This window comes from Oncorhynchus kisutch, linkage group LG22, assembly GCF_002021735.2.
Source record: "Oncorhynchus kisutch isolate 150728-3 linkage group LG22, Okis_V2, whole genome shotgun sequence".
NCBI lineage: Eukaryota > Metazoa > Chordata > Actinopteri > Salmoniformes > Salmonidae > Oncorhynchus > Oncorhynchus kisutch.
This window is the reverse complement of record NC_034195.2, coordinates 37,687,117-37,711,747: the sequence shown is the minus strand read 5'-3', so window position 1 is coordinate 37,711,747 and position 24,631 is coordinate 37,687,117. Positions and strand designations below refer to the sequence as shown.

The following is a 24,631-nucleotide window of genomic DNA, read 5'->3' as shown; positions in this document are numbered from 1 at the left end:
AGCTACTACAGTGAATAAATACCATGCTATTGTATGTGGAGAGTGCTGTGCTCTGATGTGTCATCCTGTGGGCCCCAGAGATAAAATGTTGCATAGTTATGTTTGAGATTGTGGAGGCCAGGTCATCTGATTTAGCACTCCATCTCTCTCCTTCTTTGTCAAATAGCCCTTACACAGCCTGGAGGTGAGTTGGGTAATTGTCCTGTTGAAAAACAAATGATAGTCCCACTAAGCCCAAATCAGATGGGATTGCTGTGGTAGCCATGCTGGTTAAGTGTGCCTTGAATTCTAAGTAAATTAAATCAAATCAAATCAAATGTATTCATATAGCCCTTCGTACATCAGCTGATATCTCAAAGTGCTGTACAGAAACAGCCTAAAACCCCAAACAGCAAGCAATGCAGGTGTAGAAGCACGGTGGCTAGGAAAAACTCCCTAGAAAGGCCTAGGAAGAAACCTAGAGAGGAACCAGGCTATGTGGGGTGGCCAGTCCTCTTCTGGCTGTGCCGGGTGGAGATTATAACAGAACATGGCCAAGATGTTCAAATGTTCCTAAATGACCAGCATGGTCGTATAATAATAAGGCAGAACAGTTGAAACTGGAGCAGCAGCACGGTCAGGTGGACTGGGGACAGCAAGGAGTCATCATGTCAGGTAGTCCTGGGGCATGGTCCAGTGTCATCAGCAAAGCACCCCCACACCATCACACCTCTTCCTCCATGCTTTACGGTGGGAAATACACATGCAGAGATCATCCATTCACCCACACCGCATCTCACAATGACACGATTGGAATTAAAAATCTCCAATTTGGACTCCAGACCAAAGGACAAATTTCCACTTGTCTAATGTTTCTTGGCCCAAGGAAGTATATTCTTCTTATTGTTGTCCTTTAGTAGTGGTTTCTTTACAGCAATTCAACCATGAAAGCCTGATTCACACAGTCTCCTCTGAACAGTTGATGTTGAGATGAACTCTGTAGAGCATTTATTTGGGCTGCAATTTCTGAGGCTGGTAATTCTAATGAATTTATCCTCTGCAGCAGAGGTAACTCTGGGTCTTCTTTTCCTGTGGCAGTCCTCATAAGTGCCAGTTGCGTCATAGAGCTTTATCGTTTTTGCACTTGAAGAAACTTTCAAAGTTCTTGAAATGTTCTGTGTTGACTGACCTTCATGTCTTAAAGTAATGATGGACTGTCGTTTCTCTTCGCTTTATTGAGCTGTTCTTGCCATAATATGGACTTGGTCTTTTACCAAATAGGGCTATCTTCTGTATATCCCCACTACCTTGTTACAACACAACTGATTGGCACAAATGAAAGAAATTCCACAAATTAACTTTTAAGAAGGTACACCTGTTAATTGAAATGCATTCCAGGTGACTACCTCATGAAGCTGGTTGAGAGAATGCCAAGAGTGTGCAAAGTTTTCATGAAGGTAAAGCGTGCCTATTTGAAGAATCTTAAGTATAAAATATATACTGACACTTTTTTGATTACTACATGATTTCACAGTTTTGATGTCTTCACCATTATTTTGCAATGTAAAAAATAGTAAGAATAAAGAAAAACCCCTGAGTGAGTAGGTGTTCAAAAACTTTGGACCGGTAATGTAGCGTCATATTTGTAATATTTTAAAAAATATATATAATTGTATTCTTTTTTACTTTAGTTTATTTAGTAAATGTTTTCTTAACTCTTATTTCTTAAAACTGCATTGTTGGTTAAAAGGCTTGTAAGTAAGCAATTCACAGTAAGCTCTACACCTGTTGTATTCAGCGCGTGTGACAAATACAATTTGATTTGATTTCAGGTTGCCCAAAAAGTTACGTATTGCAGCTTTAATGAATTCTGTACAAATTAGGGACAACATACACTGAATCAGATCATATAAGTAAATTAAATGCTTTATTTAGGGCACTAATAATAACACATCAACTCCAGTAAATTAAATTAAATAGTCAACAACTGTTCAAATGCAAGGCAAATGCCTGATCTCCACCACTAAATTACAGTACAGGTATAAATCCTGATCTCCACCACTAAAATACAGTACAGGTATAAATCCTGATCTCCACCACTAAATTACAGTACAGGTATAAATCCTGATCTCCACCACTAAATTACAGTACAGGTATAAATCCTGATCTCCACCACTAAATTACAGTACAGGTATAAATGCCTGATCTCCACCACTAAATTACAGTACAGGTATAAATGCCTGATCTCCACCACTAAATTACAGTACAGGTATAAATGCCTGATCTCCACCACTAAATTACAGTACAGGTATAAATGCCTGATCTCCACCACTAAATTACAGTACAGGTATAAATGCCTGATCTCCACCACTAAATTACAGTACAGGTATAAATGCCTGATCTCCACCACTAAATTACAGTACAGGTATAAATGCCTGATCTCCACCACTAAATTACAGTACAGGTATAAATCCTGATCTCCACCACTAAATTACAGTACAGGTATAAATCCTGATCTCCACCACTAAATTACAGTACAGGTATAAATCCTGATCTCCACCACTAAATTACAGTACAGGTATAAATCCTGATCTCCACCACGAAATTACAGTACAGGTATAAATCCTGATCTCCACCACTAAATTACAGTACAGGTATAAATCCTGATCTCCACCACTAAATTACAGTACAGGTATAAATCCTGATCTCCACCACTAAATTACAGTACAGGTATAAATCCTGATCTCCACCACTAAATTACAGTACAGGTATAAATCCTGATCTCCACCACTAAATTACAGTACAGGTATAAATCCTGATCTCCACCACTAAATTACAGTACAGGTATAAATGCCTGATCTCCACCACTAAATTACATCCTTGCATTCCACTATTTCCAAATTAAATAAGAGGACAGACCACTCAAACATTCATTTAATGAATCAATGTTAAATGTCTGTTTTTCTGTTGAAACATTTTAATATACATTTTATCCAAAGTATGTCAAATGAGATATCAAAAGGAAGAATAGTTACTTATGGTACATGTTAGCATCAGTCAAAGAAGGCACTATCAGACAGCTCCTGCATAAATCTAATATAAACATTCCCTACATCTCTCTTGTCCATGCAGAGTTCCAGCATCTCTGTGACAGACAGGGAAGAGGTTGTATTCTGAAAGAAGTCCCTGAGCAGCCTTTCTCCATCCAGAGGCAGTCTTTGAGTTGCCCATGTCGTCAGGGACCTCAGCATTACCCTCCTGATGTCCATGGGTCTCCAGAGGAGGCTGAACACCAGCAACATCCCCAAACAATCCCTCTCCACTAGTCCACAGAACTCCTCCAGATGACTCATGTTCCAGAAAAGAGCATTGGTGGCCACCCTCTCCCTGATGCTCCTCCCCAGCCTCTCAGCCTTCAACCTGGCCTCTGAAAGCATGGGCCTTGCCTGGTCTGACAGCTGCCAGGTCTACACTGGGAACTGGACTAGGCAGCCCCCAGCACCATTCCCATTCCTCAGGTGCTCTCATTTGTTGACTTCTGTAACCGTAAAAGCCTTGGGTTCATGCATGTTAACATCAAAAGCCTCGTCCCTAAGTTTGTTTTATTCACTGCTTTAGCACACTCCGCCAACCCTGTTGTCCTAGCCGTGTCTGAATCCTGGCTTAGGAAGGCCACCAAAAATCCAACTACAACATTTTCCGACAAGATAGAAATGCCAAAAGGGGAGAAGTTGCAATCTACTGCAGAGATAGCCTGCAGAGTTCTGATATACTATCCAGGTCTGTGCCCAAACAATTCGAGCTTCTACTTTTAAAAATCCACCTTTCCAGAAACAAGTCTTTCACCATTGCTGCTTGTTATAGACCCCCCTCAGCCCCCAGCTGTGCCCTGGACACCATATGTGAATTGATTTCCCCCCCATCTATCTTCATAGTTCATACTGTTAGGTGACCTAAACTGGGATATGCTTAACACCCCGGCCACCCATCTGTAATGGGTACCCGGTCAAACAACCACCCCTCATCACTGTCAAACACTCCCTAAAACACTTCAGCGAGCAGGCCTTTCTAATCGACCTGGCCCGGGTATCCTGGAAGGATATTGACCTCATCCCATCAGTAGAGGATGCCTGGATGCCCTTTATGAGTGCTTTCCTCACCATCTTAAATAAGCATTCCTTTCAAAAAACGTAGAACTAAGAACAGATATAGCCCTTGGATCCCCCCAGACTTGACTGCCCTTGACCAGCACAACAACATCCTGTGGCGTTCTGCATTAGCATTGAATAGCCCCTGCGATATGCAACTTTTCAGGGAAGTCAGAAACCAATACACACAGTCAGTTAGGAAAGCTAAGCCTAGCTTTTTCAAACAGAAATGCTTATCCTGTAACACTAATTCCAAAAGGTTTTGGGACACTGTAAAGTCCATGGAGAATAAGAGCACCTCCTCCTAGCTGCCCACTGCACTAAGGCTAGGAAACAATGTCACCACCGATAAATCTACGATTATCGATAATTTCAATAAGCATTTTACTACGGCTGGCCATGCTTTCCACCTGGCTACCCCTACCCCGGCCAACAGCTCTGCACCCCCTGCAGCATTTTGCCCAAGCCCCCTCCGCTTCTCCTTCACCCAAATCCAGACAGCTGATGTTCTGAAAGAGCTCCAAAATCTGGATCCCTCCAAATCAGCTGGGCTAGACAATCTGGACCCTCTCTTTCTAAAATGTTCAGCCGAAATATTTACAACCCCTATTACTAGCCTGTTCAACCTCTCTTTTGTATCGTCTGAGATCCCCAAAGATTGGAAAGCTGCCACGGTCATCCCCCTCTTCAAAGGGGGAGACAGTCTAGACCCAAACTGTTATAGACCTATATCCATCCTGCCCTGCCTTTCTAAAATCTTCGAAAGCCAAGGGAACAAACAGATCACCAACCATTTCGAATCCCACCGTACCTTCTCCACTATACAATCTGGTCACGGGTGCACCTCAGCCACGCTCAAAGGTCCTAAACGAGATCATTACCGCTTTCGATAAAAGACAGTACTGCGTCTTCATTGACCTGGCCAATACTTTCGACTGTCAATCATCACATTCTTATCGGCAGACTCAACAGCCTTGGTTTCTCAAATGACTGCCTTGCCTGGTTCACCAACTACTACTCAGATAGAGTCAGTGTGTCAAATCGGAGGGCCTGTTGTCCGGGCCTCTGGTAGTCTCTATGGGGGGGCCACAGGGTTCAATTCTCAGACTGACTCTTTTCTCTGTATATATCAATGATGTCGATATTGCTGCCGGTGATTCTCTGATCCACCTCTATGCAGATGACACCATTCTTTATACATCTGGTCTTTCTTTGGACACTGTGCTAACAAACCTCCAAACGAGCTTCAATGCTATACAACACTCCTTCCGTGGCCTCAAACTACTTTTAAGAGCATGTAAAACTAAATGCATGCTTTTCTTTCCGATTGCTGCCAGCATCCACCCGCCCAACTAACATCACTACTCTGGACGGTTCGGACTTAGAATATACTTAGGTGTCTGGTTAGACTGTAAACTCTCCTTCCAGACTCACATCAAACATCTTCAATCCAAAATTAAATCAAGAATCGGCTTCCTATTTCGCAACAAAGCCTCCTTCACTCATGCTGCCAAACTACCCTCGTAAAACTGACTATCCTACCGATCCTTGACTTCGGCGATGTCATTTACAAATTAGCCACCAACACTCTACACTGCAAATTGGATATAGTCTATCACAGTGCCATCCGTTTTGTCACCAAAGCCCCATATACTACACACCACTGTGACCTGTATGCTCTCGTTGGCTGGCCATTGCTACATATTCGTTGCCAAACCCACTGCAGCAGGTATATTTCACTGGTCATCCCCAAAGCCAACACTTCCTTTTGCCGCCTTTCCTTCCAGTTCTCTGCTGCCAATGACTGGAATGAATTGTAAAAATCTCTGAAGCTGGACTCATATCTTCCTCTCAAACTTTAAGCATCAGCTGTCAGAGCAGCTTACTGATCACTGAACCTGTACACAACCAATCTGTAAATAGCACACCCAACTACCTCATCCCCATATAATTTATGTTCTTGCTATTTTGCACCCCAGTAGCTCTACTTGCACATCATCATCTGCACATCTATCACTCCAGTGTTAATGCTAAATTGTAATTATGTCACTTCTATGGCCTATTTATTACCCTAATCTTCTACATTTGCACACACTGTACATAGATTGTTCTATTGTGTTATTGACTGTACATTTGTTTGTCCCATGTGTAACTCTGCTGTTGTTTTTATCTCACTGCTTTGCTTTTTCATGGCCAGGTTGCAGTTGTAAATGAGAACTTGTTCTCAACTTGCCTACCTGGTTAAATAAAGGTGAAATTAAAATAAAATAAAAGGACCCCCCCCCCAGAGCCAGTTCACCCCCAGCAACAGGCTCTGCTGTTAAGGTCATCTTGCTGGTGACAATACAGTTGTAGAGACCCCGCTCTATGCAGGAAAAGATGAACTGGACCAGGAAGATGTCATTGGGGGTGCCCAGGCTGGGTTGTAGCTGGTTCTGGGGGTCCTGGAAATCCAGGGAGTTCCTCAACTGGCCGGCTACATAGAGCGATGCCTGGGACAAGACCTCAGACTTGATGTCCCTCTGCCTCAGGATCTCCTCAGCCAGCTCCTGAGTTTCCCAGGCCCATGTTGGTAGCAATCATCAACCTATTCTACTGAAATCTCAAATTTAACCTAGAGCAAACATTTTAGTCTACAGTCGTGGCCAAAAGTTGAGAATGACACAAATATTAATTTCCACAAAGTTTGCTGCTTCAGTGTCTATAGATATTTTTGTCAGATGTTACTATGGAATATTGAAGTATAATTGCAAGCATTTCACAAGTGTCAAAGTCTTTTATTGACAATTACATGAAGTTGATGTAAAGAGTCAATAATGGCAGTGTTGACCCTTCTTTTTCAAGACCTCTGCAATCCACCCTGGCATGCTGTCAATTAACTTCTGGGCCACATCCTGACTGATGGCAGCCCATTCTTGCATAATCAATGCTTGGAGTTTGTCAGAATTTGTGTGTTTTTGTTTGTCCACCTGCATCTTGAGGATTGACAACAAGTTCTCAATGGGATTAAAGTCTGGGGAGTTTCCTGGCCATGGAGCCAAAATATCAATGTTTTGTTCCCCGAGCCACTTAGTTATCACTTTTGCCTTATGACAAGGTGCTCCATCATGCTGGAAAAGGCATTGTGCATCACCAAACTGTTCCTGGATGGTTGGGAGAAGTTACTCTCGCAGGATGTGTTGGTACCATTCTTTATTCATGGCTGTGTTCTTAGGCAAAATTGTGAGTGAGCCCCCTTGGCTGTGAAGCAATCCCACACATCAATGGTCTCAGGATGCTTTACTGTTGGCATGACACAGGACTGATGGTAGCGCTCGCCTTGTCTTCTCCAGACAAGCTTTTTTCCGGATGCCCCAAACAATCGGAAAGGGGATTCATCAGAGAAAATGACTTTACCCTAGTCCTCAGCACTCCAATCCCTGTACCTTTTGCAGAATATCAGTCTGTCCCTGATGTTTTTCCTCGAGAGAAATGGCTGCTTTGCTGCCCTTCTTGACACCAGGCCATCCTCCAAAAGTCTTCACCTCACTGTGCATGCAGATGCACTCACACCTGCCTGCTGCCATTCCTGAGCGAGCTCTGTACTGGTGGTGCCCCGATCCCGCAGCTGTATCAACTTTAGGAGACGGTCCTGGCTCTTGCTGGAGTTTCATGGGCGCCCTGAAGCTTTCTTCACAATTGAACTGCTCTCCTTGAAGTTCTTGATGATCCGATAAATGGTTGATTTAGGTGTAATCTTACTGGCAGCAATATCCTTGCCTGTGAAGCCCTTTTTGTGCAAAGCAATGATGACGGCACGTGTTTCCTTGCAGGTAACCATGGTTGACAGAGGAAGAACAATGATTCCAAACACCACCCTCCTTTTGAAGCTTCCAGTCTGTTATTCGAACTCAATCAGCATGACAGAGTGATCTCCAGCCTTGTCCTCGTCAACACTCACACCTGTGTTAACGAGAGAATCACTGACACAATGTCAGCTGGTCCTTTTGTGGCAGGGCTGAAATGCAGTGGAAATGTTTTTTTGGGGATTCAGTTCATTTGCAAGGCAAAGGGGGACTTTGCAATTAATTGCAATTCATCTGATCACTCATAACATTCTGGAGTATATGCAAATTGACATCATACAAACTGAGGCAGCAGAATTTGTGAAAATTAATATTTGTGTCATTCTCAACACTTTTGCCCACGACTGTAGAGCCAATGAAAAAGTATTTCCCACACCAGAGACAAAAATTTAAAGACAATCAAAAATACTAAAACCATTTACAAGACTCTTAGACTAGTTGTGTTATTTTCCTTCAATGAAACCTCTAGTCATTCCTTCATTATGGAGTCACAGTATTATCCAAGGTTCAGCTCAGCACCAATATATCATGCTGGAAGATCAAGAGGATTTCCATGCAAAACACATTGTTCAGACTACATCAATAGCAGCCAGCTGTGAATGAGGTGGCTCAGTTATGGTTTCACATGAATAGCATACTTTACTTCTGCCTGAACAGAACTGGAGGAGCAATGCTCCTGCCCCTAATGTATTTTATTTTTAATGCGCGTAAATGTGTTCATGTCCATCATGCTGCAAATAATAGCTTGTCAAACCTTTAATTTAAAGTGCACACAATGGGTAGGATACAGTGTACACATTGTTCAATTTGGGCAACTACTAACATATATAAGGGTCTGTACGTGTTGACAAAAATATGGGTCTGTACGAACATGGATGGGTATTGAATCTGCACTGCGGAGCAAAATGTACCCATACACTTTATGTTCTACATTTCCAAGCCTCCTACTTGAGCATTGAAATACATCACTTGGTTTAAATTACTTTATTAACCCTAGAAATGGGTAAAACCTCAACCAGTACACAGTATACTTTCTTCTCATGTGGTTAGGGCGTTCCATAATAGTATCTTTGCTTTTGAGACATTCTTGCATTGCTTCAGCTCTCTCAACATGCTACAACGTAGCCTGGGTGACAGTCAGTTTCTACTCTGTCAACTCTTTGTCACTCCAAACAATATGTTTGGCATGACAATTCCATTAGGAGTTGGCAAGAGAGCAGAAACAGACAGGCACCCAGGCTAGCTACAATACTCAGAAAATAACTATGCTATTTGGCCATTTTTAAGAATAGTTCTCAGTACAATGATAAAACAAAGTCTGTCTTCTGTTGGCAGGTGTGCAACATTTTGGCTACAAGAAAGGCTTCAATAACATGCAATGATGACACTTAACAGGAATCAAATGCATTGAACTGTGTATTGTACTAAAATGCATACAGTACGGTATTGGTGCCAATGCATGCAAAGAAACACCATTACTGGGAGTGTCTAGGATATGGCACGATATGATGAATGTATAGTAATTATGCAGCGAATAGTCTGGTTTTCTGCATAAACCATATCAACTGTTTTGGGGCATACCACTTAACTTGGGCAAATCTGCACAGCATATACCGTTATTTTTCTGTTGACAGTAACTTTGTTCAAAAGCCAAATATATTCTTTAAAATGATATATTAGATTTTGCAATAGTCCACATCTTACTGTAAAAAAAAGTGTATCAGATATTGATATTAATACTTAATTCCACAGAAAGATGGCCAGTATACAAACAAGGATTACAAATGTCTCCAGTATCCAGCTGGTAGGCAAACTATGGTGGCGTATTGCTTTGAAATACATCCTCTCCCAATAGGTCAGTTAAAATGGATTGGCACCTTACAAAAACAGAGGAGTGTGTCAGTTCACATGACATCAGACATAGTCTTGCATTACTTGAAAATCTAGATTTTTTTTTATACCTCATCTAAAATACTAAAAGGAGATCTGGTGCTTGCTCTGCGAGGGTTGTAGGGGTTACGGTGGAGTCTGGAGTGTGTGCTAGTGGAAGACCCGCGTTTGCTTTCGCCTGCCTTGAGTGCTAGATGGGCAGACTTTTCTATTCCCATTGTATTCCAACAGGCAAGATCAACCAGGCACAGCTGAAGTATTTGAAATGATTTCAAATAGTATTTGAATCCTGGTCTGCTAGTGGAGACTGTTTCGTTCACAACGGCACTAGGGAACAGCGTCACATGGCGACGGTCAGCGTCACATGTTGGAATCGTCATCTGTTATGCTGGGGTTAGGTGAGTTGGAGATCTCCTTGAAAAATTCATCGTCTTTCAGCATGCTCTGGAAACACAGGGATACAATGCATGAAATAAGAAATTAATACTGGAGAAGAAATAAGAACTTAGAGGTAGACCAATTAACAGGAATAGCCGATTGATTAGGGCCGATTTCAAGTTGTCATAAAAATCAGATAAAAAAATAAAAAACCTTTATTTAACTAGGCAAGTCAGTTAAGAACTCATTCTTATTTTCAATGACGGCCTAGGAACGGTGGGTTAACTGCCTTGTTCAGGGGCAGAACGACAGATTATCACCTTGTCAGCTCGGGGGATCCAATCTTGCAACCTTACAGTTAACTAGTCCAACGCTCTAACCACCTGCCTCTCATTGCACTCCACGAGGAGCCTGCCTGTTACCCGAATGCAGTAGAAGCCAAGTTAAGTTGCTAGCTAGCATTACACTTATAAAAAACAATCAATCAATCATAATCACTTGTTAACAACACACGGTTGATGATATTACTAGTTTATCTAGCGTGTCCTGCGTTGCATATAAACGATGCAACCCTGGCGGATGATTTAACAAAAGCGCATTTGCGAAAAAAGCACAATCGTTGGACGACTGTACCTAACCATAAACACCAATACCTTTCTTAAAATCAATACACAGAAGTATATATTTTTAAACCTGCATATTTAGCTAAAAGAAATCCAGGTTAGCAGGCAATATTAACCAGGTGAAATTTTGTCACTTTTCTTGCGTTCATTGCACGCATAGTCAGGGTATATGCAACAGTTTGGGCAGCCTGGCTCATTGCGAACTAATTTGCCAGAATTTTCCGTAATTATGACATAACGTTGAAGGTTGTGCAATGTAACAAGAATATTTTGACTTAGGGATGCCACCCGTTAGATAAAATACCGAACGGTTCCATATTTCACTGAAATAATAAACGTTTTCTTTTTGAAATGATAGTTTCCGGATTCTACCATATTAAATGACCAAAGCCTCGTATTTCTGTGTGTTATGTTATAATTAAGTCTATGACTTGATAGAGCATTCTGACTGAGCGATGGTAGGCAGCAGCAGGCTCGTAAGCATTCATTCAAACAGCACTTTCGTGCGTTTTGCCAGCAGCTCTTCGCAAGCACAGCGCTGTTTATGACTTCAAGCCTATCAGCCTAATGGCTAGTGTAACTGATGTGAAATGGCTAGCTAGTTAGCGGGGTGCGCACTAATAGCGTTTCAAACGTCACTCGCTCTGAGACTTGGACTAGTTATTCCCCTGCAAGGGCCGCGGCTTTTGTGGAGCGATGGGTAATGCTGCTTCGAGTGTGGCTGTTGTCAATGTGTTCCTGGTTCGAGGCCAGGTATGGGCGAGGAGAGGGACAGAAGCTATACTGTTACACTGACAATACTATAGTGCCTATAAGAAGGTATATGATATACAAATGGCATAGAAAGAAATAGTTCTATAAATACTATATTAACTACAACCTAAAACCTCTTACCTTGGAATATTGAAGTCTCATGTTAAAAGTAACCACCAACTTTCATATGTTCTCATGTTCTGAGCAAGGAACTCAAACGTTAGCTTTTTTACATGGCACATATTGCACTTTCACTTCTCCAACACTTTGTTTTTGCATTATTTAAACCAAATTGAACATGTTTCATTATTTATTTGAGGCTAAATGGATTTTTATTGATGTATTATATTAAGTTCAAATAAGTGTTCATTCAGTATTCTTGTAATTGTCATTATTACAAATCAAGTAAAATTTAAAAAAAAGGAGGCCGATTAATAGGTATCGGCTCTTTTCGGTCCTCCAATAATCGGTATCGGCGCTGAAAAATCATAATCGGCCTGACCTCTAGAACCTATATTTATGTCACAAATGCCTTATATGTTTATACCGTGCCTTTAGAAAGTATTCATACGCCTAGACTTATTCCACAATTTAAAATTGATTTAATAGATGCTTTTAGCTCACCTATTTACACACAATACTCAATAATGACAGTAAAAAAAAATAAGAATGTTTGCAATTGTATTGAAAATGAAATATGCCTCGTCACAATTCTAGTTCCTTGGACTTCATGGTATAGTTTCTGCTCTGACAACTTTGGGACCTTTTCTAGAAAGGTGTTTCTTTCTAAATCATGGCCAACTGAATTGGCCACAGGTGGACTCCAACCAAGTTCTCGTGACATCTCAACGATGATCAAAAGACAACGGATGCACAGGAGCTCAATTTGGAATGTCATAGCATAGGGGTGTGAATACTTATTTAAATGAGAAATCTTGATTTCATTTTCAATACATTTGCTAAAATAAAAACATGTTTTCACTTTGGCATTATGGGGTAGTGTGTAGATGAAAACATTTTTTCACCAATTTTGAATTCAGGCTGTACATTCTTTTGTAATACATCAAGTGGTATGAATACTTCCTGAAGGCACCGTAGCGCTTATACCCTAAATATTGTTATCCACAAACCATATCAACATAACACTTAAGCACAATTAAAACAGAAAAAAATAAAAGATTCCTTCTTACCGTCAAGTTTTGGATGCCCTCGGAGAAAGCTCCTATCTGCCTCACAGTTCCCTCTGAGTCCTCCATCTGCAACAACAGATATGGTTTGACACAACACCATTACTAAGAAGACCTGTCTGTGCAGCTGCTCTGAGTGAATATAGAAACTAGGCAGTGCTGCCATCTCCTGTTACGGCAGTGAACAACCAAAAAGGTCTGTATGTAATACAGGCAGACTGGAAACATCGAATAGAGAACAATCTAAAAGGTGGAGGTTGAATCTTAGTATTGATGAGATGACTTACTAATTACTTGGAGAACTTATTAAGTGTGTACTGAGCACCATGCAACCTTTACAGAGAAATACTTTGCCAAAATGCTTGGTCTGACAACGACCATAGGAGGTGGCAAGACAGCACAAACAGACTTAGGACCCGACTAAAAAGTTTACCTGCTCTAGCCGGTCAATGTCGTCCTCGTAGAGTTGAAGCTCATAGCCTTTCTGGAAGCTACGTCCCTTTGGCATCTCCACGTCCATGGGGCAGACATACTCCTCACTGTCATCCTGCCTCTTCTTCCTCAGGCTGCCGAAGCTCCCGAACGACATCTTCCTCGGCTGGTGGGAACACATTTCTCAAATGATTATAAATTGAGACCACAGCTCATAACCAAAACCAGTGTCAAACACTTGAAAACAATCTTACCACACCCAAACACACATCTTCATTACTCCTTGCCAAAAGCCATGCTTGCATCCAAAATGCACCCTATTCCCTATATTGTGCATTACTTTTGACCCCTACCTTGACCTTGGCGGTGGCGGTGAGCAGGGTGTAGTCGGGATTCTCCAGACAATCCTGTTTGAGCCCCTGGGCCTCAGAGCCCACCAGCAGGTTGAAGTGGGTGGCCAGATGCCTCCGCAGCAGGGTCTTGTTGGGGGGAATGTTCAGCAGCAGGGCCATAGTCTCCACGTTGAACCGTGGCTCCAGCACCTGGGGGAAGAGGGAACATTATGAGATGTGAGCTAGGTTGAGACGCATCCCATTGTCATTTCTATGTCATCTCCAACTGGTTTTAGGCATTTAGTCATTTTTCAAAAACAACAAAAAAACATTGGTCTTATTTTATTTACCAAGACCACCGTGGGCCACATTAAACCTGATCACAGGCTCTCTGATAATTCTCTCTCACCATGAGTCCCCCGTGAACGCCGCTGCCCCTCAGGTTGGGGGCATACTCCGCCAGGTCCACTGATCTCAGCCACTCCATCACTCTGTGATTGGTCCACTGGGAGATCTCTGCTGGCGTGATGTTGTTCTGACCAATCAGGAGACAGAGAGAGAAAATAATGTGTTTATCAACAGACCAAATGATTGTACGCCAATATTTGTTAAATACTTGTTTAGCTTGAAGAAGTACATAACAAAAAGTGACTAGTGTTCATGTATTCCTGGAACCAGGGTTGTCTTCATTAGGGCACACACCAGAAAACTATTTAAAACATTTGCAACAGAAAGCAAAAATGTGCCCGTTTTCTTCTATTTGGGGACTACTGAAAACAACCAGTGGACCTACCTCGTCAGAGGGCCGTCGGCGCAGGCAGTTGGGCTCGTAGTTGTTGAGGCGCAGCACCTGAATGGCTCTCTTGATGCTGAGGTGGTGGAGCACACTGCCCACCTTCAGAGATAGCAGGTCATCCTGACAGAGGACACAGGTGCAAGAATGTTAAAAAGAATGTCAGGTCAGATGGAAATAGTTAGCAGGAGGACTCCTACATTGAGTTAGGGAGGATTTTACCATTGCGCAAAGAAAAAACTATTTCCCAGCAGGTAAGGTCCAACAATCTGATGAGATTCTATTTGATTGTACTAATAGTAGTGTGGTATATGGCTAGTGTTTGTTTTTGCCGTCTTGTTTCAAGCCATTGTGTAGTCATTGCATCCACAGACGGTGAGACTAGGCCTCCAGTGTTACTAATCACACTCTGTAGTCCATGCTGTACAGTCTGTTCAGCTTAATGTGAACTGGCAGTGTGATCATTAGGCCTAGAGCCATACGGTATCTCAATCTGTGGCTCTGAATCTGATCAGGCCTATCCATGCATGGCCTGAGGACAGGAGTGTCAGTGTGTGCGTCTCTCTCTTCGACACTCACTACTGTCATGTAGTGTAGCATGCGGCCGTCCACCCTCCCTTCATCAAACTGGGTCTTATACTGAGGCAGGCCAATGTCATCCAGCCACCCTATGGGAGGAGATGAGAGAGAGAGAGAGGGGGGGGGGGGGGGGGGATCTGTCAACCTGCCAGTCAATTTCCACATTAGAAATCAAATAATCAAAACGTACATCTCGAGAGCACTTGAATCAAATTCAGGACTACAATTAATTTGAAACGCCCACCATATAATTGACAACATGAGATGTTAAGCATAGTAAAACCCCAGTATTAACCATGACTCCCATTCATTTACTCACTGGTCACCCAGTTGTAGTCCAGTTTGCCCTTGTTGTCATCCTCCTCAGAGCCCAGGGCCTGCAGGGCCAGTTGGAGCTTCTTCCTGTGCAGCGGGTGTTTAATGCCCAGCTCCTAAACAAACAAACACACACACACACACACCAACCAACCAGCCAGAGCCACACCCCCAGGACAGAACAGGGGATTAGTACCATCCACTTTCTCCGGTCATAGAGTACAGTATTGTTGGCCAGAGTATAAAGAGAGGCAGTGCCTAGGTTAACCATAAAGTGCTGAATGAATAATATTTTCATTTATGTGTAAAGTCACCCTTAGTGACCCATCCCGTACAGGATTATTTGAACCCATCCCGTACAGGATTATTTGAACCCATCCCGTACAGGATTATTTGACACATATTTAAGGTCCTTAACATACAGTAGAATGAATACATCAATAAATGTTTTACACCTCGGTAGCGTCAACCACAACCCTAATGGGGCGAATTGCCTCATTGGGGATCAATACAAATGACATCTGGCTGTACTGCGGAGTCCAAGTGTTTTTATTCATACAGGTTAGTCACATTGAGATACAATCTCTCCTGCTCAGTGCTCACCCTCTCTAGGTCCTGCTGTGAGCCCTGCAGCAGAGTCTGTCCAGAAGAGATCCACACGCGGGCCATGTTCAGGTAGAGCCCCAGTCCCTGCTCCTGCAGCCAGTCACACACCTGCTCCTTGGACCAGCGGGCAAACGGGGTGTCCAGGTCACTACGAGCGAAAGAATGAGGACATGCTGGCTTAACGTGGGCCACCAGTTCATAAAGGAAGACAGTATTGCCTTCTAACAATGACTTGACCGTGGTAGGACGCAAAACCGGACTAGTTTAGATTCAACTTCCTTTTCATCACATAGCCTGGTCCCAGATCTGGCTAGGCTCTCTATGCCTGTAGGAGTTGGCAAGAAATCACCAACAAATCTGGGACCAGGCTACATGATTGGATAACAGTAGTGTAACAGAAAGTCATTTCTAGCATTGTTTTTCCTCTGTGTATTTCAGCACACAGAAAGCTAAAGGAAAGCCAAGTGACGCAGATTATGTTTCTCAGTGCTCAACGGGAGTGCACTGAGCACAAAAACTTGTTACTCTTTAATTCAAGGTGAAATCACAGTGCACACTAACTTCTTGGGTAATCGCTGTAGGTCACGGGACCAGCCCAGTCTGGGACCTGCTGTGGCTCGGACTCCGCCTCTCTTGAACTCGACCGCCTCTGATAGGTTGTCATCCAGGTTGAACGTGGTGGACTGACTTCTCCTCAGCCTTAATTTGTTTTTACAAAAAATTCAAATACATTTTAAATTCAAGTCTGGTCATGGTTGAAAGTTAAGCACTTATGACTCCAAATGAATATACCATGGTTGCGGTGGGGTTAGCATAGCTAAAAGCATTTTTTAAAAATTATTATAAAAGAATACACAAAACATGTTACTCTTCCTTATATTGCCAGCTTAGTTTTTTGATTAGTCAAGACTTAATTCAGAGTTTTAAATCAGATCAATATTAACCAGGGTTGTATTCATTAGGGCACACCGTAGCTAAATGTTTTGCAACAGAAAACAAAAAAATAAGCATTTTGTATTGAACAAGTTCAAGTACTTCCTCCCCATCAGTTTCCTTCTGTTTTGGTGCCTAATGAAAATGACCCAGGCACCCAAAACTCAATATTGATGTCTTACAGGAGAGTGTCATCAAGAGTTCTGTACCAAACAACTTTAACACTTACTTTCCAAAGAGCCCCTTGATTCCCTTGGACTTCTTCTTGCACTCAGGGGATGTAGTGGAGGTCACACTGGTCAGTGTGTTGGTGCTGTCGCTGTTGGCTGACCTCTGGGGTAGACCGGCCAGGTCCAGATGGTCAGTGCCCTCCTCTCGCTCTGTGTCAGCTGTAGAAACAGGACATCAGCAATGACAACAGGGCATCAGCACCGCCATGTCACCATGGTGACAGTCATGGGGTGCATCCAAAATAGCATCCTTTTGGCTCTGGTCAAAAGTAGTGCAATATAAATCAGGTGTAGGATCTTAAATTGATCTTCCTGTTGTTGTAGGAAATGTTCTGCACAGCAGGAAATGCAAACTTGTAGGTTTAAAAAGGATTCTAAATGTGTAATTTTCACTTTAAAATGTTAGACTTGATTTGCCCCAAATAAAAATGTATCGACCCCTACAAAAATATCCATTCATTATAATCCACATTTACTGTTGCTGCAGGATTACTTTCTTGCTGTGAAAACCGGTCAAAGATTCCTCACCTGTAGGGAATAGGATGTCATTTCAGATGCAGCCATGCACAGATATCTGCATCTCAGGGCCAGAGGCGGTGGCCCAGAAACACCCTATAGCCAGCTACACAACTCCCAGAAAGAGAAATCATAGGGATGGTATAACACTAATACCCAGGCAATGCTACTCACTTTTTATTATCTATGCATAGTCACTTCACCCCCACCTACATGTACAAATTACCTCAACTAACCTGTACCCCCACACACACTGACTCAGTACCGGTGCCCCTGTATATAGCCTCATTATTGTTATTTTATTGTGTTACTTTAGTTTATTTGGTAAATATTTTCTTAACTCTTCCTTGAACTGCACTGTTGGTTAAGGGCTTGTAAGTAAGCATTTCACAGTAAGGTCTACACTTGTTGTATTCAGCACGTGGCAAATAAAGTTTGATTTGAATCTGTTATCTGCATGCAATGGAGTGGAGACTCCTGATGCACTAAAGAGTTATTTTATTTTAGTTGCAGTCAAAGACTAGTTGTCCACGGGTGTATAGGCAAAACATGCATACAATTCAAATGTCAATATTATACTTGAAGAGATATTGGAGGTATCCTAAATCTTGAACAGAGTGTTTATTTATTGAACCTTTATTTAACTAGGCAAGTCAGTTAAGAACAAATTATTATTTTACAATGACGGCCACTCCCAGGTCAAACCCTCCCCTAACCCGGACGGCGCTGGGTCAATTGTGCATAACAACCGATCAGGGCCGGTTGTGTATCACAATCGATCAGGGCCGGTTGTGTAACCGATCACGGCCAGTTGTGATACAGCCCGGAATCGAACCAGGGTCTGTACTGACTCCTCTATCACGGAGATGGAGTGCCTTAGACAGCTGCGCCACTCGGGAGCTAAAAAGTGTAATTCATGCACATACACATATTCCTAAATGAGACTCACTAGGCCTCTGGTTACAGCATGCATGACCGCTTCACTGAACTCAACTTGTACATGGGAGAGTGAGGTGGTCTAAGTTAGGAAACCACAACATAATCAGTATCTAACTGTATTTAGTGGGTTTAAGAAAAAGGTTATTTGAATATTTGGAGTTGAATTTAGCTTTCAGGAATAGTGAACACCATATCAACTGATAAGAGCCAAAACATCAGGAAGAACATAACATTAAAATAAAGAAATGTACTTCATGAAGACTATCAGGGAACATCACTGCAGATGACATCTGGTTATAAAACCGGGATATGGTTTGTTGCGAGGGGAGTTTGAACAGAAATAGAAATGAGCATATACAAGCAGTTTGCCGACACACAGAACAAAACATACAAAAAAAGGCTCTGATCTTTGATGTTATCCAGCCATGTTGCAAAGCTGTTTGCCTCTGAACAATTGCTGGTAACATGGGTGTGGTTGCATGTGAGGATGTCTACTGTAGCTACTGTAGAATTATATACCAAAATAGCAGCAACGATAATGCCTTGCCATGGGCTAATGGTTGCCAGAGAGTAAGTTACCTCTTTTCAAATGTTTAGAGTGGAAATTCAAACCTGTGTGAGAACTCCCAAGTTATATCTACATGAGCTTCATTAAGTCTTGAAATAACAAGGTCACCACCAACACCTAGCATAAGACTTGGGTTAATCATTCATTTTTATATATATATATATATGCTTAAAGAATATGTAGAAGTCACCTTCAACTCATATTCCATATAAAGCGATCACCCAACAAAGAAAGAAATTGTAATTTTTTTTAACTAAGTCTGGGGAGAATCATGATTTATGAAATTAAATGACAAAAGACAGTTCAGCTCACATAACGTTTGTGAGTTAAGTGAAAGTAGAAATTCAACAGTTGGTTGAGGAGTTGGTTGAGAGGGTTTGGGAAGGAAGGGGACGGAGGGAATGTTATGAGGTCAAGGGTCATATCCAGTAGTGGTAATTCCCCCAGCGAGGCCATACTGCTGCCCTGCCCTGCCTTGCCCTGAGGACATGATGGCTCCATTATACTGTACCTAGCATAGGCGCACTCCGGCTACGATCTTCACAATGTGTTACAGAAAGCAGACATGACATGAGAGGAACAAGACAGAGGTCAAAGGTTACCGAAGGGAAAAAACAACAGGGGAGAGTCACAGTATAACGGTAGGAGGAGGAGACAGATAAGATACATATATAACACAACTACAAAGCGCACACACTGTAGGCTAAATTTTCATAATTAGACTGGGAGAAGTTTCTGGGACTAGTCATTAGGGTGTTCGTTTGTATTTTAACTATGGGTGTGGTTTTGGAGAACATAAAAAATAAATAAATAAAAAACATTAAAAGCTGCATAGAAAAACCAAGCTCTTTGTTAAGAACCGCTCAGACTTTAGAATAACCCAAAAGGCTGTGCAGCGCTGTAATGGTAACATTCTCCAGCACGTCACATACGACACTGTTTCCACCATTTCTCTCACTTGCCTGTCTACCCCTCTAAGTTCCTTACTGTCTGAATTAAGTGGCAGAAACACCAAAAATATATATACACGAAAGTATGTGGACATCCCTTCAAAATAGTGGATTTGGCTATTTGGCTACACCCATTGCTGACAGGTGTATCAAATCGAGCACAAAGCCATAAAATCTCCAGAGACAACCATTGGCAGTAGAATGGCCTTACTGAGGAGCTCAATGACTTTCAATGTGGCACCGTCATAAGATGTCACTTTTCCAACAAGTCCGTTCGTCAAATGTCTGCCCTGCTACAGCTGCCCCGGTCAACTGGAAGTGCTGTTATTGTGAAGTGAAAATGTCTAGGAGCAACAACGGCTCAGCCGCTAAGTGGTAGGCCACACAAGCTCACAGAACAGGACCCCTGAAGCGCGTAAAAAAACATCTGTCATTGGTTGCAACAATCACTACCGAGTTCCAAACTGCCTCTGGAAGCAATGTCAGCACAAGAACTGTTAGTCGGGAGCTTCATGAAATGGGTTTCCATGGCCAAGCAGCCGCACACAAGCCTAAGTTCACATGCGCAATGCCAAGCTTCGGCTGGAGTGGTGTAAAGCTCTCCGCCATTGGACTCAAGAGCAGTGGATAGATTTTCACGCTTCACCATCTGTCAGTCCGACGGACGAATCTGGACTTTGAGGATGCCAGGAGAACGCTACCTGCCCTAATGGATAGTGCCAACTGTAAAGTTTGGTGGAGGAGGAATAATGGTCTGGGGCTGTTTTTAATGGTTTTGGCTCCTTTGTTCCAGTGAAGGGTAATCTTAATGCTATAGCATACAATGACATTCTAGATGATTCTGTGCTTCCAACTCTGTGGTAACAGTTTGGGGAAGTTTTCCTGTTTCAGCATGACAATGCCCCCGTGCACAAAAAGGTCCATACAGAAATTGTTTGTTGAGATCGGTGTGGAAGAACTTGACTGGCCTGCACAGATCCCTGACCTCCACTCCATCGAACGCCGACTGAATTGGAACAAAGACTGAGCCAGGCCTACACGCCTAACATCAGTGCCCAACTTCACTAATGCTCTTGTGGCTGAATGGAAGCAAGTCCCCACAGCAATGTTCCAACATCTAGTGGAAAGCCCTATCAGAAGAGTGGAGGTTGTTATAGCAGCAAAGGGGGATCAAATCCATATTAATGCCCATGATTTTCGAATAAGATGTTCGAAGAGCAGATGCCCACATACTTTTGGTAATGAAGTTATTTTTTTAAGAAAAAAAAGAAAAAGACTACCATCTCACAAATCTAATCATACCTAACATGAATTGGACAAAATGCACAAGATACCACATCATACAAGTGAAAATAGCACAAAAGAAGCAGAGTTAGCAGGCAGAAACCAGTGAGTAGCAGTGTTATACAGTATCTGGGCCTAATTCATAAAGCATCTCAGAGTAGGAGTGCTAAACTAGGATCAGTTTGGCCTTTTTGATCTTAATGAATAAGATTATACGGGTGGGGAGGACCGGATCCTAGATCAGCACTCGTGGTCTGATACGCTTTGTGAATATGGGATCTGTTACCACAAAGCTTCCACCTGAGACCCAGAGCTCATCCACCCACACCAGGCCATCCATCTCTTACCCAGGTTAGGGGTGCTGGCTGTCCTCTTGCCTCCCTTGATCTTGAAGAAGCCCCGGCCAAAGGAGGAGCGAGCCTTCTTGTTACCGAAGCGGTCATCCTCCGTGGTCACGGGGTGAGACGATGAGGGAGACTTGGGCGGGCGCTCGCTGATCTTACTGATCTCCTCCACAGCCTTATTCTGAACAGTAGCAGAAAAGAGCTGACAGATCAAATTTACATTTCAGTCATTTAGCAGACGTTCTTATCCAGAGCAACTTACAATCAGTGCATTCAACTAAGGAAACAAACACATGACAATCATTGCAAGTCAAATTATTCTTCAAAATAGCCGCTATCTGCCAAATCAGTGCACACAACGCCAGAACCATGTCACAAACACGCAGTAACATAAAACAATCTATGGGAAATTGGATTTGAAAATACCATACAGTGCAGAGTTGGCTTAAAGTGTAAAGTCATACATTTCAATTGAATGTGATAAAAGGCAATCAAACGCATGCAACGAAACCAAGGTGACACACGGATCGGAATAAAACATTTTTTTGCTGTTCGAGAGTACTCAGATTTGATTTAAAGTACTCAAATTAATAAATGTAATTTATTTTATTTTATTTGTAACACGCAATGGAATTTCTCTCTGCGCATTTATATATGCATTTTTATTTAACCAGGCAAGTCTGTTAAGAACAAATTCTTATTTACAATGACGGCCTAGGAACAGTTGGTTAACTGCCTTATTCAGGGGCAAAAAACGACAGATGTTTACCTTGTCAGCTCGGGGATTTGATCCTGCAATCTTTCGGTAACTGGTCCAACGCTCTAACCACTAGGCTACCTGCCGCCCCAACAGGTCGGAACAATGCCTAATTTATCAGAACCATTACAGATAACACATCCTAATTGCCCCATATACTGTATATTCAGTCAATAAAAAAGAAAGTACCATTTAAGATTAATTTATTGAAACTGTAATATCAACTGGTTATATAACATTGTGGAACACAATCTTCCAAAAGGCAGTAGCCTCCGTAGTGGAGATGAGCAGAGATGGGCTGAGGGAAGCTGAGGGTTGGGAGAGGAGTTGCTGGGCGGGGGATTGAATGATGGTCAAAGATAAAAGTATACAAAATAAAAAGTCAAAATAAAACATATTTAAAAAGTTTGAATGATCCTGAAAGGCAGTGTTTTTACAGCTAATGCCGGTTTGCCTGAGGCTGATGCCGTGCAGGTGTTTGTACACATGCATAAACACACACACTCATTCAAATACACACATACACATGTAAATAGTGCCAGGCATGCACTCAAACATATACAGTTGGCCTTGCTGTTATGACGACTGTGGGAGGGGTCTTGGATGGTTGAGGGGTGGCTCTTGGGGAACTGTGGGGGAGGGGAAATATTGGCGGATTCGGGTCCCCGGTTTTGACCTTGTGGGAGATCTGTCGACGTGCCCTTGAGCAGGGCATTGACCCTGGATGCTTCTGTGTGTCACTCTGAATGGGAGTCTGTTGGATGACTGGTATGATGTAGTCGTTGAGCGGCCTCACTACAAGTACATTATATGTTTTGGATATTCAATAAAATAAAATGAAATAAATGAGGTAGTGGCGCTAGCTTGTAGAAGCCTATGGCTGTACAATGGCATAGCCTTGTTTGTTCATTTAGCAGACAAAATGCTCTTATTTCCAGTCAAGACACCCATTGTATGTTTGGGGAGTATGCATATGCTTAATGATTCTGATGAAAATACGCTCTGCTTGATCAACCTACCGGTAATGTTTTTGCATATTTTCCATGTGGATCCTGTCCATGTTTAGGTGGGTTATAACCTAGGCCAGGGGTATTTAACAGACTCTGGGTTCGCGCCCAGGCTCTGTCGTAAGGTCAGTGGGGCGAGCGCCGTCCGGTGGCATAGCGCCGTCCGGGTTAGGGAGGGATTGGCTGTTGGGATATCCTTGTCTCATCGCCCACCAGCGACTCCTGTGGCGGGCCGGGCGCAGTGCACGCTAACCAAGGTTGCCAGGTGCATGGTGTTTCCTCCGACATATTGCTGCGGCTGGCTTCCGGATTAGGATGCGCGCTGTGTTAAGAAGCAGTGCGGCTTGGTTGTGTTGTGTATAGGAGGACGCATGACTTTCAACCTTCGTCTCTCCCGAGCCCATATGGGAGTTGTAGCGATGAGACAAGATAGTAGCTACTAACAATTGGATACCATGAAATTGTGGAGAAAAAAGGGGGGTAAAATGTAAAAATATATATATTTAAAAAAATAGAAATCTCTTTACCTTTTCGCTGTTGCTGACATACAAGTTGTCCTGACTCCCTGAATTGGGGCTATCCAGGGTCCTGAAATGACAAAGCTCATCACAGTGAACATTAACAACATCTGGCCAACATATGTGCTGACCTTTGGGAGGAAGGAATTCTGACAGAAGCTTGAAGCGTACATGACATGCAGCTTCACACCATAGATATACTCACTGTAGAGTATCACATGAAAGGGGGGCCTCCTGTGACTCATCCTGGCCCCCTGCCTCGCTGCAGGGGATAAACAGACAAGTGTTGGGATGCTAACCCGATGCGAATATGGACAAGCTGCGAGCAGTCTGCTGCACGCTATACTGTTTACTGGCTGTGGTCAAACCTGGGTGTGGAGGCCATAAATATTTGTCCAAGGAAGCCTTATTACTCATTCAAGCGGATTTATACACCCTTATGAGACACATTGGACCTTGTGGTATCGACATGTCATCACTTATGCCGCATTTATCATGCTAAGGGCGAGATGAAGCATGAAAGCTTGCCTAGATATTGACCTTTTCCAAGGCCAGTCTCATTTCAGGAAGTAGGTCTACACCATAGCAAAAACAAAAGTTGACTAAAGTAAGAATTGGGGAAATTCAGGTAGGTCCATTCCTGTTTGGTTCCTAGCGAAAACACCCCAGCACTGGACAGACACACCATGTTGTTCTGGAAAAAATTTGGAAATTGTCCCACAGGT

The 24,631-nt window shown here is 42.7% G+C and overlaps 2 protein-coding genes across 16 annotated transcripts in view; both read right to left on the bottom strand.

Annotated features, from left to right (window-relative positions):
- Positions 1–3,021: 3,021 nt before the first annotated feature.
- Positions 3,022–7,102, bottom strand: LOC109866992 (rab15 effector protein-like). Its single transcript, XM_020455912.2, has 3 exons — positions 7,097–7,102; positions 6,427–6,676; positions 3,022–3,430 (listed from the first exon to the last, which is right to left on the bottom strand). Exons 1-3 carry the CDS (start codon positions 7,100–7,102, stop codon positions 3,033–3,035), a joined length of 654 nt encoding a protein of 217 aa, XP_020311501.1. The 3' UTR covers positions 3,022–3,032.
- Positions 7,103–8,941: 1,839 nt separating this feature from the next.
- Positions 8,942–24,631, bottom strand: part of ppfibp1b (PPFIA binding protein 1b) — a 56,510-nt gene continuing 40,820 nt past the window's right edge. For 6 of the 15 annotated variants that reach the window (XM_031801642.1, XM_031801643.1, XM_020455850.2 and 3 more), the window contains 14 exons: positions 24,112–24,168; positions 23,916–23,976; positions 21,628–21,826; positions 17,023–17,182; positions 16,422–16,559; positions 15,858–16,008; positions 15,259–15,370; positions 14,940–15,028; positions 14,361–14,483; positions 13,977–14,102; positions 13,589–13,777; positions 13,237–13,401; positions 12,807–12,872; positions 8,942–10,306 (listed from right to left, as the gene is read on the bottom strand). In XM_031801642.1, the coding sequence (XP_031657502.1) occupies positions 10,223–10,306; positions 12,807–12,872; positions 13,237–13,401; positions 13,589–13,777; positions 13,977–14,102; positions 14,361–14,483; positions 14,940–15,028; positions 15,259–15,370; positions 15,858–16,008; positions 16,422–16,559; positions 17,023–17,182; positions 21,628–21,826; positions 23,916–23,976; positions 24,112–24,168 (1,720 nt within the window). In that variant the 3' untranslated portion in view covers positions 8,942–10,222. The remainder of the gene's footprint in view (positions 10,307–12,806; positions 12,873–13,236; positions 13,402–13,588; positions 13,778–13,976; positions 14,103–14,360; positions 14,484–14,939; positions 15,029–15,258; positions 15,371–15,857; positions 16,009–16,421; positions 16,560–17,022; positions 17,183–21,627; positions 21,827–23,915; positions 23,977–24,111; positions 24,169–24,631) is intronic. The other 9 variants (XM_020455851.2, XM_031801645.1, XM_031801647.1 and 6 more) reach the window with 3 other exon arrangements.

Bases quoted from the DNA above. Each gene is read 5' to 3' on its own strand.
- LOC109866992 (XM_020455912.2), bottom strand. The intron at 3,431-6,426 runs GTGAACTGGCTC...GGCAGCTGTCAG, and splicing joins AGCAGAGCCTGTTGCTGGGG to ACCAGGCAAGGCCCATGCTT.